This window comes from Chelonoidis abingdonii, chromosome 22, assembly GCF_003597395.2.
Source record: "Chelonoidis abingdonii isolate Lonesome George chromosome 22, CheloAbing_2.0, whole genome shotgun sequence".
NCBI classification, from domain to species: domain Eukaryota; kingdom Metazoa; phylum Chordata; order Testudines; family Testudinidae; genus Chelonoidis; species Chelonoidis abingdonii.
In genome coordinates this window covers 31,624,832-31,638,687 of record NC_133790.1, presented here as the reverse complement: position 1 = coordinate 31,638,687, position 13,856 = coordinate 31,624,832, and the positions used below count along the sequence as shown (strand labels likewise).

Here is a 13,856-nt window from a genome sequence, read left to right as displayed (position 1 = left end):
CCCATTTGGGTCAGGTTATCTGATATGTTTCTTGCAACTTTTACAAGTAATCATCCAGCCTTTACTCCACCTTTATATCCCAAAGTTCTTCAGTCCAACCACTTCACTAACCTAATTTCCTTACATTCTTTAAAGTTACCCTTTTAAATAACAAACTTAATTCCAGATCTATTTTGTTTATCCTTCTCATTAGTTTAAGACTATAACTCCAATATGCGCTGAACCGGAAGGATGCCCCCTACAACATTTCTTCTATGGGATCCCCACTAACTCACCAAAAACCAATCTAAAAATGCATCCCATCTGTTGTCAGCAACTACTTGAAAACTCCATCAGCTATGCATCTTAAGCTCAGTACCAATGTGGACAGAAGAACAAAAGGATATAAACTGGCAATCAGGAAGTTTAGACTTGAAATTAGACTAAGGTTTGTAACCATTAGAGGAGTGAAGTTCTGGAACAGTCTTCCAAGGGGAGTAGTGGGGGCAAAAGACATATCTGGCTTCAAGACTAAGCTTGGTAAGATTATGGAGGGGATGGTATGATGGGATAGCCTAATTTTGGAAATTAATTCATCTTTTTTTACTATTAGCAGTAAATATGCCCAATGGCTTGTGATGAGATATTAGATGGGGTGGGATCTGAGGTACTACAGAGAATTCTTTCCTGGGTGCTGGCTGGTGAGTCTTGCCCACATGCTCAGGGTTTAGCTGATTGCCATATTTGGGGTTGGGAAGGAATTTTCCTCCAGGGCAGATTGGTAGAAGCCCTGGGGATTTTTCGCCTTCCTCTGCAGCATCGAGCACGGGTCACTTGCTGGAAGGTTCTCTGCACCTTAAAGTCTTTAAACCATGATTTGAGAACTACAATGCTCGGACACAGGTTTGACACAGGAGTGGATGGGTGACATTCTGTGGCCTGCGTTGTGCAGGAGGTCAGCCTAGATGATCATAATGGTCCCTTCTGACCTTAAAGTCTATGATTCTAAGTACGTTCACCAAAGCGTGCGGCTTTGCATCAAGGACAAACGCTCGCAACTGTCACACCGTAGCCTGGTCAGTCATGAAACAGTTTTTCAAAGCCTCTCTGATGTGCAGCATGCCTCGGTGTGCTCTTCTAATTGTCCTGGTGTCTGACTGTTCAAAACTGACCACCAAGTGATCTGCCTCAACCTCCCATCCTGCCATAAACATCTCCACCTACTCTCACAGATATTATGAAGCACACAGCAAGCAGCCATAACAATGGGAATATTGCTTTCGCTGAGGTCTGACCTACTCAGCAAGCTGTGCCTGCACCCCTTTAAACATCCAAAGGCACACGCTACCACCATTCTGCACTTGCTCAGCCTACAGTTGAACTGCTCCTTACTGCTGTCCAGGCGGTCTGTCTATGGCTTCATAAGCCATGGGAGCAAGAGGTAGGCTGGGTCCCCAAGGATAACTATTGCCATTTCAACATCCCCAACAGTAATTTTCTGGTCTGGGAAGAAAGTTCCTTCTTGCAGCTTTCCTTAGCAGAAGGGTACCAATTTCCCTGGCTACTTGGATCACAGCAGCCCCTACCGTAGATTTGCCCACTCTGAACTGATTACCAACTGACCAGTACCAGTCAGGCATTGCAAGCTTCCACAAGACTATCGCCACTTGTTTCTCAACTGTTGGGGCAGGTCTCATCTTGGTATTCTTGAGCTTCAGAGCGGGAGAAAGCAACTCAAAGTTCCATGAAAGTGGACTTATGCATGTGAAAGTTTTGCAGCCACCGGGAATCTCCCCATACCTGCAACACTATGCCGTCCCACCAGTTTGTGCTTGTTTGCCAGGCCCAGAATCAGCATTCCACTGTATCAACATGCCCCAATGCCACCAGGATATCCCAATTGCCCCATCCCGTGCTTTCAGGGACATCTGTGTCCATGTCCTCCTCACAATCTTCCTTATGCTGGCAGCTCCTAGCTAGGCTCCACACATACTGCAGGATAATGCACGAGGTATTTACAACAGTCACAAAAGCAGTGTGCAGCTGAGCGGGCTCCATGCTTGCTGTGCTATGGCATCTGCATGGATAACCCAGGAAAAAAGGCACAAAATGATTATTTGCCATTGCTTTCAAGGAGGGGAGGGAGGTAGGAGACTGACGACATGTACCCAAAAATCACCCGCAACAATGTTTTTGCCCCATCAGGCATTGGGAGCTTAATCCAGAATTCCAATGGGCAGTGGGACTGTGGGATAGCTACCCACAATTCACCACTCTGTGAATTGATGCTAACCACAGTATTGAGAATGCACTCCACCAACCTAATGCGCTTAATGGGGACATGCACGATCAACTGTATAAAATCGGTTACTAAAGATCAACATCTATAAAATCAACCTAATATCGTGAAGCAGACATGCCCTGAGATACACAGTTGAGGGAAGTTTGCATTGCTATGCTCTATTCTCTCTACCTCTTCTAAGAATTGAGGATTTCATTATCCAGGACCATTAATGACATTTTACAAATGATAAAAACATACGAGGCCAAACTCACCCCGGCATAATTGCATTGGAGTCTATGGAGTTATAGCAGACCCAAGACTCTTTTTAAACTACTTGTAGCCCTCCATTTAAAAAGGCACAACCTTTTTATATCAGCTTCCTATTATCCACTACCCAATTTAGAAGTCCACCGGATCATCAGAAAACACAGCAATATGAGTTAGGCTCATGAGGGTTAAATATCAACCACAAAGAAAAAACATAGTGTTTATAAACTATTATAAGCTAGAAAATTGAAATATTGAAGAAACAGATGGAAAAGGAAGAGAAAGCCACAACAAAATCCCTTTAGCCTACACATCTTCTTGAACAATTTTCAACTACTAGAGAGGCCCAATAAGCCATATAAGATTTGAAGGCTTTGTTTATCATTGTCACAGACAGCATTTGGTCAGTCATTTTAGGAGCTTAGATTTAAACTACACCAACCAGTATAATTCAAGCTCTACAAAAACCAATTCACCGGTTGCCCAGTAGCAAGTACAAAATAAATGAGTTACAAACAACTCTTTTTGCCCCCACTTACTGAAAAACTCTCATTCTGGGCTCAAGTTTTCCATGCTTGATCTTAGCTGAAACAAGATGTATTTAAGAATACATGGAGAGAATCCATTCAATTGTTTTTTAGTTAAATTAGGCCAGGGTGTGGGTATTGAATATTAACGTTCCTTATTCCTAAAGGTCACTCATAAACAGGAGCTAAAAATGGGTTTATGCCCTCTCTGTTCAGGGTGGGCGTAAAAGCCTGAAAAGTGGCCTTTTTTAACTGGGGGAGCTACTACTCCTTAAAAATCAGTAATATCAAGTCTTCTCTTTCCTTTTCTGAAGGTCTTCTTGGAGGACCAGAGAACACAGCTTTCTCAGACCTTAACTGAAGGGGCAGAAGAGTTGAATTTTTAACAGAGATTTTTTTCTTTCTAACTGATTTCAGAGTAGCAACCATGTTAGTCTGTATCAGCAAAAAGAACAGGAGTACTTGTGGCACCACAAGTACTCCTGTTCTTCTAACTGTTGTCAAGTACTTGAGTTAAACAGGAGAGGGTGTTAAAAAAAAAAAAAAGCCAAGAGTTTTAAGTGGTGTCATTCCTCTCTCAATCGCTCAGACTGAGGAGGGTCGCTGATAATTATAATATACCACCTTGGAAGAAGCTAAGGCTAAGACTGTGTCACAGATATTTTTCATAAAAGTCATGAACAGGTCACAGGCAAAAAAGAAAAATTCACAGAAGCCATGACCTGTCCATGACTTTTACTAAATATATCTATGACAAAATGGCGGTCTGTGGGTCCCCATACCACCTGAAGCCAGCAGTGACCAGGAGCTATGGGGTATCCTGCGGCAGTCGGGAGCTGCGGGGTACCCTGCTGCCTGCAGCAGCTTGGAGCTCTGGGGGCCACCAGAGGCAGAGTGAGTACCCTGCCGCTCCCTGCCCCTGTGGGCAGCAGGGGACCCTGCAGCTCCCGACCACCACAGGCTGAAGGCATGGAGGTCATTGGAAGTCACGGATTCCGTAACTAAATCATTGCTTACTCTTAGAGGCAGGTATAATTAAGGCTAAGCACTCAAACTACAGAGACAGTGTGCTAGGAGTACCTAGAGAGAGCAAGCAGTAGAGTGGCCATCACATCAGCAACCCTGACATGAGTACTGGGAGAAAGCTTCAAGTGTAATTTGACACCTTCTAGCTGTGGACTAATTGGAGGCCCAAATCAAGTCTGGAGACAACAACCTGCCAGGATTCTCAGCACCCACCCCTTCCAGTAGCTGAGGGGTGGAGACCTCTCATCAGAGCAATGCCTCTGGATTTATCTGATGGACCCCTCCAAATCCTCCCTCACGTTGTTTGCATCATTCTCCAGATAGCAAGTGCCTGGATCATGTACATTCTTAGGACTCCAGTTTAGTGACATTTTGCCTAGGAATAAGTTATTTACACTACATTAGTGCCCACAGGCCCAACCTAGGATCAGGGCCCCATCATGTTGTGAAGACACTCAAGACATCTCACAGCCTATGCTCAGTCTCTATTACTGCCCTCCCCCCTTCCCCTTGGATACTTTATCCTGCTTCTATTTTGAACTGCATCACACAGACAGCTAGCACCAGACAGCTGTAATGCCAACTTACAATGGCAAATCACTAAGTCTGCCACGCTCCTTGCAAAATTTGATCTCTGGAATTTGCTGTCTGCCAGTTAGTAAGATCAAAGCAGATTGATATGAAAATGCAAATGACTAAGACAGCACTCCGAGAGCAGACTAAAGTAGTGATGTTGCTGGGGGTGATAACAAAGGGCATGAAAGGCCAAAGGCATTCAAAGTTTATCCTTCAGCGTCCCCAAAAGATAGTTTAAGTCATCCAAAAACTTAACTGTAACTTAATAGTTACTTGTTCTCAGCTTTCCGCTTACCTATTGTACACAGTGTACCCGCAAGCCGTTCTTTCTTAGCGGCTACAAGGGAGTGGGAAGTACCTTATTTACCAACATAATAGGGGATGACCCAGAGCCAACTTTGTTATTTTGCAATATAATCAGAGCAATTATTTTTTGACCCCACCCCCAATTCCTTTGCTCAAGGATGCGTTGTACCATTCTGGTAGAGGTTGGGAGTCACAAGAGAATTGCATTGAGGAACCTTCTGTGCAAAGACACGACTTCCTCTTTTCTGTATTATAGCACAGTACCCTGGAACCTCCCACAACAAGACAACTGCATCCCCTCTGGTGAATCACAGCACAGCACCAAGGAACCGCCTGCACTAACACACAGGTTCTTTATATTCATAGTTTCGATCCCAACACATCTTTTGGGTAAGTCATTACACTTCGTTCCTAGATTAACAATGGATTCCTAGAAGGCCTCCCTGTACAGGCACTGGAAGACTACAATGCAGGCATATGAAAACCAGCACCATTTACGCACAGGGCTTCCTAACCAAAACAGATGCAGGCGGCCGTGAGTAGATCCAAGGACATTCAAACTGAAACAGCACATGTTCCATCTACGGGCTACAAGCACTTTCATCTCTCAAGAGCCACTCCAGAGGATCTGTACAACATTTAGCTAGCAGGTCCCCACCACTGGTAGAAGGGAAAATCGGTGGGGAGGGGGGACGCCAGAAAGCGGATTCAGCGGGCAGCACTTTTCGCTGATTTCCCAAGAAGCCAGAGCCCCCAGCAGGATGCAAGGGGCCATCTGCGGTGCGGGAAGCACTATGTTCCAGATGATCTCGAGCCCCTTTCTGTTCATCGAAGTTCACGTAAGGCTTTTCACAAGGGTGTGCCAGCCCTGGCGTCCTGATCGCATCCCGCCGTGGGCAGCTGCACTGTGCCTCCCTCCATTCTCCCCGCGGTCAGACTGTCCCGGTATTCACCGCAGGGCCTGTCCCGAACTGGCGCGCTGCCCCCGGGGGCCCTCTCCAGCCCAGCCCCGGGACTGGCCATGAAAGGCGGGCGCACGGCCCGTCCCCGCGCTGCTCGGGAGCAGGCCGCCCGGCGGTTACCTCACAGCTGAACTCCATCTCGGCGTCCATGGTCATAATCCGCACCGTGAAGGTTTTCGGCTGTTTTCTCTTCAGGGAGCTGAAGCTCATCCGAGACGCTATGGCCCCGGCCATGGCGAGGCGCCGGGGAATCCGCCCCCCCGCCCCAGGCAGGCTCCGGGAAGGCCCGACGCCCGCCGGGTGCAATACCGGGCCCGGGCAGGTCAGCCAACGCCCCTGGCCTGCAGCGGGGGGCAGGGGCGTTGCATCGGCCTGACGCCGGGCCCGCGGCTCAGCCCGGCACTCCCGCCTGGAGAGGCTGGCGAGACCTGGCCTGGGGGCTGGCGGGACCGGGCCGGGGCGGGCGCTCCGGGGGAGGTCGGGGCCCTGACCCGCGGGGCGGGGCGGCCTTCACCGCTCCGGGGACCGCTCGGGGATCGGGCCCTGCCGGGGGGCGGGGCCGCTCTCAGGGGCGGGGTCCGCAGGAAGCCGCGCCACCTGCCTCAGACAGCGCAGCCTAGCCGCACCGCTCTCCGCCATTGGCCCAGTAGCTCGCCAGGGGCGGGACACCGCCCTTCCTCCCGCCTCCCGGAGGGGCATCTTAACCAACAGGATTTTCCTCCCGCCTAGACTTCGGAGTTATCTACAATTTGACTGGCTATTGGCGCTGCCACTCGGTAGTCTTTGGTTTCCATAGGTCCCGCTTCCCAGCAGGGTTGGTTGAGAGACTGAAGAGCACTGCAGGCCCCTGGCGGGAAGGCGAAGCACTGGCTCTGGCTCCCCCTAGTGGTAGCCCTCACCCTGCTCAGCCTCACGCCCGGGGGTCTCCCCTTGTGTCAGCGAACAGGGAGGGAACGTCACAGCAGAACACGTGGGCAGGGCAGGGGGGCTGAAACAGTTCTTATAGTGGGGGCTGTTGATGATGGAAACCACGTGTTTGGTGTTTGTTATTCCTGCTTCAAGTCAGGGGGTGCACTGCATCCTCAGCATCCCTAGTTCCGGCACCACTGTACATGGGGTGTGGAGGGCCTCACAAATCTGTGCATGGTCACGTTTGCCCCCGCCACAGCAGACTGATGGGATAACACTATCTGTCATCGTCATGTCAGCATCACACCAGGACGACAGCCGTGCAAGACACTATGATGTTGCACAGCACAGTGAAAACACTGTTTACACATAGCCTTGGAAGGATTCCATTTTTATTCATAAACGTCAATTTCACCATGTACGCACACAGACCCATGCAAAAACATCCCCATCAGTAATAACCAAAACTGGCAGATAGGCAAAAGAAGAAAAATGCTGCCTCAGAACTTATCAGACCTTGAGCTAAGGATACTTTGTCTATTTTGACATGTGATGTTGCCAAGTGGTGCTTTAACAGTCATAGAGCTTTAACATTCTGAATCTCATCGTCTCTTGCCATTAAATAATTATTGTCTCAGCTGCCTGCCCAGAATTTCCTGCAACTGTAAACATCTTGATGGATCAATAACTGAAAAATATGCTTAAAATCCATAATTTTGCACAACTGGGAAAATGTAAATAGACAACAATTTAAAAATAAATGCTTATAAATAAACATTGATACTATCCATCAAAATGTTTACACTTGATTTTAGCCAAAAGGTGAGAAGTGATATCACTTGAAATTATTGAAAAAAATTGAAATTGAATTTTCCAAAGCCTCCTTGCAGGCTAGCACTAGTAGAGCAAACTCCAGAAGGTGGCTGGCAAACCTGAGCTCTTAGAAATTTTACATGTAGCAAGAGTAGTGTCTACAGACTCATGGATTCTATTCCAACTTCTGCCATGCTCACCATGAGTTCTTAGACAAGGTATTTAATTTCAGTGGGTCTCTCTAGTTCACCCCTGTGCTGTGGGTTTCCTAGCATAAAGGGTCACTAAGCTGATGGATCTGGGCCCTAGGAAATTTCCCCTATGTAGGGAGCTTTCCCTGATGGCACAGAGAAGAAATGGGGCTGAGGCTTGAGTGCAACTGTACTCTAGTTATTCCAAGCTGTTGGAACAGTCATATGGACCCTAGGCAGCTGGAGGCAAGTTGGGCTGTTCTGATCAGCTCTAGGGGATAAAGAAGCCCACAGCTGGCTCAGGACAGGCAAGGCACAAAGGAGGCCCAGCCTTTTGGGCCCTGTGCTGAGCTCAGCTCTGGCGCTGGAATGCAATGAGCTATGTGTGTCAGCTTCCTTATCTGTAAAATAGGGATCCTGATCCTTCCCTGACTCCCAGGATAGAGGGGTTGTGAGGCTTATTGAGTTAAAAACTGTGTTACTCACACTTCCACAGTGGATCTCTCTGTCTCCCTATAGTGGCTAGTCCCAGGAATTGGTGCTGGAACTTGGTGCACTGGGGGTGCTGCAGCATCCCCTGGCGTGAAGTGGTTTCCATCGTATCCAAGGTTTACAGTTTGTTTCAATGGCTTTCAGCGCCGCCACTATACAAACTGTTCCAGCACCCCTGGTCACAGGGGCATTGGAATGGGAGCAGGTTGGAGGCCATGACCTCATCACTTTTAAAAGCTCAGAACACATGGCAGGAGGGGGATAAAAACCCTAAGGCAAAGGACCTAGCACCTCTATGCTGCTCGGAGAACAAGATGTTTCTAGGCATAAGCAAGAGCTCCCCAGCAACTTAGCCTGGGTTAGCCCTAAAGGACAATTGCAGCTTGCTGATGATAGAAGCCTATATTACCTTTTGAAACATGAGCTTGTAACCCATTTGTGTGTCTATGTTCACTTGCTTTAGCCTTGTAAATAACTCTCCCATGTCCTTTTCCTGCTTGATAAATCTTCATGTAGTTTATTATAGGGTCAGCTACAAACATTGTCTTTGGATGAGACCTAAAGAGTAATTGGCCTGAGGTAAGTGATTGGTCCTTTAGGATTAGGAGTAACTTGCATCCGACAAAGTGGATATTCACCCACGAAAGCTCATGCTCCAATACGTCTGTTAGTCTATAAGGTGCCATAGGACTCTTTGCTGCTTTTACTGAATATTGCTGTGATTCTTCTTGGTGTAAGGGGCTGTCTATCACAGAGCTACACTCACCTGGGTGGCAAGGCAGACCAGAGCACCCATAGGGACTGTCTGTGACTCCATGTTCAGGCTGTGAAGGTGCCTGAGGAGTTTGTACTTGGTGCAATCAAAGTTTAGAACTCACAACCAATTTGGGGATGGTGCTCTTGGGAGTGTCACACCACATATAGGGTTTCATGAGTCCACTTCAGCCTTGGAGCATTGTGGCAACTCACCAGCGTGGTGCCTCCCACTGGACGTCCAAGGAATTAGCTCACCAGCCTCCAGAGCAGCCTCTGTTGGCCAGTGTCCCTCCTGGACCCCAGTGCCTCTTTCCCCAGTACCCCCACAGTCTCTGGGTCTCCCCTCCCAAGGGAACCCCCTATCCCCACCTCACCTTAGAATATGGCTACTACCAGTCACCATCTAGCCCCCACTCACTGGGGCAGACTGCAGTGTACACACCATTCATCAATGGCAAACTGGGGTTTGGACCTGCTGCCTTTGCCTACCCCAGGCTACTCCTTTGTAGCCCCAGGTACCTGTTCTGGCCTTTATCAAGGCCTGCAGCCGGGGGGTTCTCCAAGCTGGAGCCTGCCCTGCCCTGCCCTGCCCTGCCCCGCCCCGCCCCGCCCCACTCCACTCCACTCCACTCCACAACCAGGTCCTTCTCTCTATAGCCAGTGGGACTCTGTCAGCTCCTGGCTCACAGGCCCTTTATAGGGCCAGCTGTGGCCTGAGTGGGGTGTGGCCCAGCTGTGGCTGCTTCCCCAATCGGCCCAGCCTTTAGCTCGTGGGCCAGGCTTACTGGTTCCCCGCCACAGCCCTCTTCCAGGGCTGTTTCAAGCCCTTCAGGGCAGGAGCAGGATTAGTCTATATTCTTTACCCGGGCAAGAGAGCTTCATGCACTGAAGTCCCAGGCCCAATCACTGCACCTGATGCCCCATCCAGGGGAACACGTCACATAAAACAGGAAGGTAGAGGGGGGCAAAGCACCATTTCTGTGATTCCATTTTTCAGGGGCAGCCAAACATGCAGCCTATGGTGTTCTCCAGTGAAGCTTGTGGGTGTGGATGCCTCCATCTTCTTTACTGAAGCATGGCCTGTGCTGCAGCACCTACAGCTCCAGCTGAGCATTGTCGTGGGCCACACTGCATTTGATGAGGGACAGAGTCAATTTTTTGTCAAGGTCCAAATTTCTTGGTCATGGTATAGTCAAGGTCCAGACTCCAGAAAAACATTTTCCACACTGCAATAATAAAATAATAATGATGATAATGATAAGTAAATAAAAAGATTTCACAGTCCATTTGGCACTCCGGATTTGGCCCGCAGTCTGCCATTGACGATCCCTGTCCTAAACATTCCTACATACAATGTACCTGTGATTTCTCTGTATAATTCTTCCTTTGAATCATTTGGGTCCTGAGTCACAAACAAGACTTGGGCCGGTGGTCTGACCTCATGCTTCTCCTCCACATTGTCCTGGTGATCATGTTCTTCACCAGCTACCCCTGGTGCCCTGCTCCCATGACTGGTCTCAAACACCATCTATCTCAACGGTATATTTGTTTCTTCAATTCCCACAACTACACTTTGTCAGAGAAAAACTCAGTTCTCACTTTTTGGTTGGGTGCAGCAGAGTCAGATACTTTGTTTTCTCTTTACAATTATATAGAGGGAGGGAGTGCCCTAGGACACAGGGCTGCCCCAGTCCTAGGCAGGTCTCTCTCCAGGTAAACAATTACAGCAGCATTTATACTTTTTGTTACATACAATAATAAGCAACAGCTGCATTTGGTTTATACATAGGCCATCTTGATATCTTATTTTTCTCACTTCTATTTAGACACCAGTCTACATTCCTCATTATCGACACATGGTCGCAACAACTTCTCCCACAGTTCTCTCCCACTCGCTTCACACAATCCTCGCTTCTACAAATCTCACTTTAGTGGGGTTACAGCTAGCCCGATTCTTGCTAACAGAGACTGTCATGCATGAAGATCCCCTCCAAATCCCCGTCAGTTCTTTCTCTACTTCCACAACCTGTATAATTTCTCTTTGTGAGTCACTTGACTGCTGGCGTTGGCAAGGCCTGAGTCAAGGGACTTTTACGCCCTTCCAATTTTAATCAACAGGCCTGTTTAAATGGCTCATCCTCTTTTATACAATGACTGTGCAATACACTTAGACCATAGTTTAGGGACAACATTTCAAACATCCGCTGGTCTCCATCCCTCAGTAAGGAGGAACGTCTCTTTAAGGACATAAGAGGATGGGTGCTGTTGCACCATTAGTTTTGCATCATTTTTATATCTTATACTTTCCGGAGGGGGCCAGATCTCTTACAGAATTCAAACCCAAACCAAAACAAGTTATATAATAAAAATGTACTCAAAGATAAGTGGTTAATGATTTTCCTTGATAAAAATCCCTCTGCGTATCCTGAAAAGCCATAGACCGACTGACCCGTAATCTGCACTAGGCTGAATAGGCAAAGATCTGACCACGCTGGTCTTCACTAGACAGCCACAAACAAGGCAAAAGAAAACCTGCCACATTTCTCCACTAGCCACAGTGTAAATGCTGGAATTCAGCGCAGAACCAGTCAACTTTGTTTAAAATTGCACTTTTACTTTTCAGGCTACATCTATAAGCAAACAAACAACAACAACAACAAAACACACACACACACCCCAACAAGCAATAAATACACCAACTAGAATCACAAATATCCTAAGCAGTGGTTTAGATCTCTGAGTTGTGATGCGTAGGGACATTGTGGCTACAGGACTATACTGGTATATAAACACATGCACAAAGGATAACAATTGTCCCCAAAATGGTTACAAAGATATTTGTGTAAAATGCAATTTATTTCTTAGAATAATGAGGCAACATTGTTGAGCAGTCTGACAAGTTATTAATAAGTTCCCTCTGAGGACTGGTAAGGTGCCCAGGGAAACTGAAATAAGCCACCATGTACCAATAAGGAGGAAGATGCTGTACTTTTTCTTTGTATCATATGGCTTCTTTTCAGTCCTGGTTAAATATCAGGACAACAGACCTACCAACTTGTCTAATAAACCAAATTGTGTAGAACAGGCTCAAAGTTCTCTTTCCAGACTTAAGAATGTTTACTTTGTAAACTATTCCAGTCATGAGAGCACAAGGAGGTAGACTGCCAATAAAAAGTACAGATAGTTGTGAAGTTTATTTTTCCATAGGGCCATCAATGCCTTCAGGTTCTCCACAGCTATAAAATAACATATGATGAGAAGGCAACTTTCCTTAACTCTGTGCAATCAGTAATAAGTTCTCCTGGCTACTTATAATGTCAGGCTCTCAGAGTCAGCCTCTTCATGGGGTAAAATTAGGCACTTCCAGCCTTAAACTGACAGGCCTGTTCCAATGGTTCATCCTCTTTCATACAACGATCGTGTAATTCTGTCTTAGCCAGGAGCATAGGGCCAATGTTTTAAAGTCTATTGGCCTCTCTCCCTAGGTAGGTTCGCTAACTTTCTACTCTCACAAAACCTAGCTTTTTTGCCGCTCCAAGCAAAAAAATGTTTGGCTGTCCCCCACCCCAGCCCTGGGCTCTCCCCTCCCCACAAGTGCCCTCCCCACCCACACCCCCTGCCGCCCCAGTCCAGAGCTCTCTCTTCCCCCCCTACACCCGTCCCCACTGCCTCCCCAGCCCTGGGCTCCCCCGCCCCAAACGTGACATCCTCGTTCACCACAGCAACCCACATTTACACTTGCAGTGGGGATCAAACCGTTTCTCCTATTTTTATTTCACTTTAGTATAAATCTCACCTCCCTGTCCCCCACAACCCCATCTTTAGTGCTCCCCATGCACATGGAAGGCACAGGGACTAACCCTCAAACCTTTTACCCAGAGAGGGCTGGGGATCTAGTAAAGAGGGTTCAGACAGCGGAGTGGGTGTGGGGGTGCTTGGGGGCTCTACACTGGCAGAGAAGCAGGGTGTGATGTGCTCGCGAAGGAGGACGGAGGAGAAGAGGGAGTATCAGGAGGGTTGCTGGAAAAGAGGTACAGGGGAAGGGGGAGGTGCGGGAGAAGAGGGCTGGGGGAGGGTACAAGGGGAGGGGTGCGGTGAAGAAGCGATGGGGGAAGGTACAAGTGAAAAGGCTGCAAGTGGGATGAGGGGTGCAAGGGCTGAGAGGGGCAGGCACTGATAGCTGCTTCCCCAGCCCCATGCAGGCAGAGCCGAGAGAACAGACACTGATCCCCAGGTGCAGGGCCGTCCTTAGGCATAGGCAAAATAGGCAAATGCGTAGGGCCTCACTCTGCCTGGGGGCACCACTCTGCAGGCAGCCCAGACAGACGGGAAGCAGTGAAGCATGTAGGATCAGGGCTGCTGGATCCTAGAGAGAGCAGAATGCTGCACAGTCTGAGGGAGGGGATTGGCTGGGGTCTCTGGGAAGGGGGGGGTAAGGGTTGGAGAAGGAGCTTACCTGTGAGTGTGACTCTTTCCCCCCGGCTGAGGTGAGGTGAGGCAGGCTCTGTGGCTCTGGAACTAGTATCCTTTGTTGTCCCCCATAACATCCATTCTTCTCCCCCCCCCCCCCGCCCCATGGAGCACCCCCTCCTTTCTCCCTCCTCCCCAGGAGCATCCCTCTCTCTCTCTCCCTCCCTCCATCAGGGCTGGGTTGGGTGAGGTGCTGGGGATAGGTGGGGAGGGCAGGCTGCCTGCCCGCTGAGAAATGAAGGTGAAAGTAACTCACTTCCTCGGCAGCGAGCCGAGATTGGAATGTCACACAGGGCTT

General features: G+C 48.5%; 1 protein-coding gene and 1 pseudogene across 8 annotated transcripts in view; both read right to left on the bottom strand.

The window, feature by feature from the left end:
• Positions 1–6,409, bottom strand: part of NF2 (NF2, moesin-ezrin-radixin like (MERLIN) tumor suppressor) — a 104,610-nt gene extending 98,201 nt beyond the window's left edge. For 4 of the 8 annotated variants that reach the window (XM_032764648.2, XM_075059921.1, XM_032764650.2 and 1 more), the window contains exon 1: positions 6,048–6,360. In XM_032764648.2, the coding sequence (XP_032620539.1) occupies positions 6,048–6,161 (114 nt within the window). In that variant the 5' untranslated portion in view covers positions 6,162–6,360. Of the gene's footprint in view, positions 1–6,047 lie in introns of all 8 variants that reach the window. The other 4 variants (XM_032764645.2, XM_075059922.1, XM_032764647.2 and 1 more) reach the window with 3 other exon arrangements.
• Positions 6,410–10,182: 3,773 nt separating this feature from the next.
• LOC116815888 (sphingosine 1-phosphate receptor 3-like) lies at positions 10,183–12,907 on the bottom strand (annotated as a pseudogene).
• Positions 12,908–13,856: the final 949 nt, after the last annotated feature.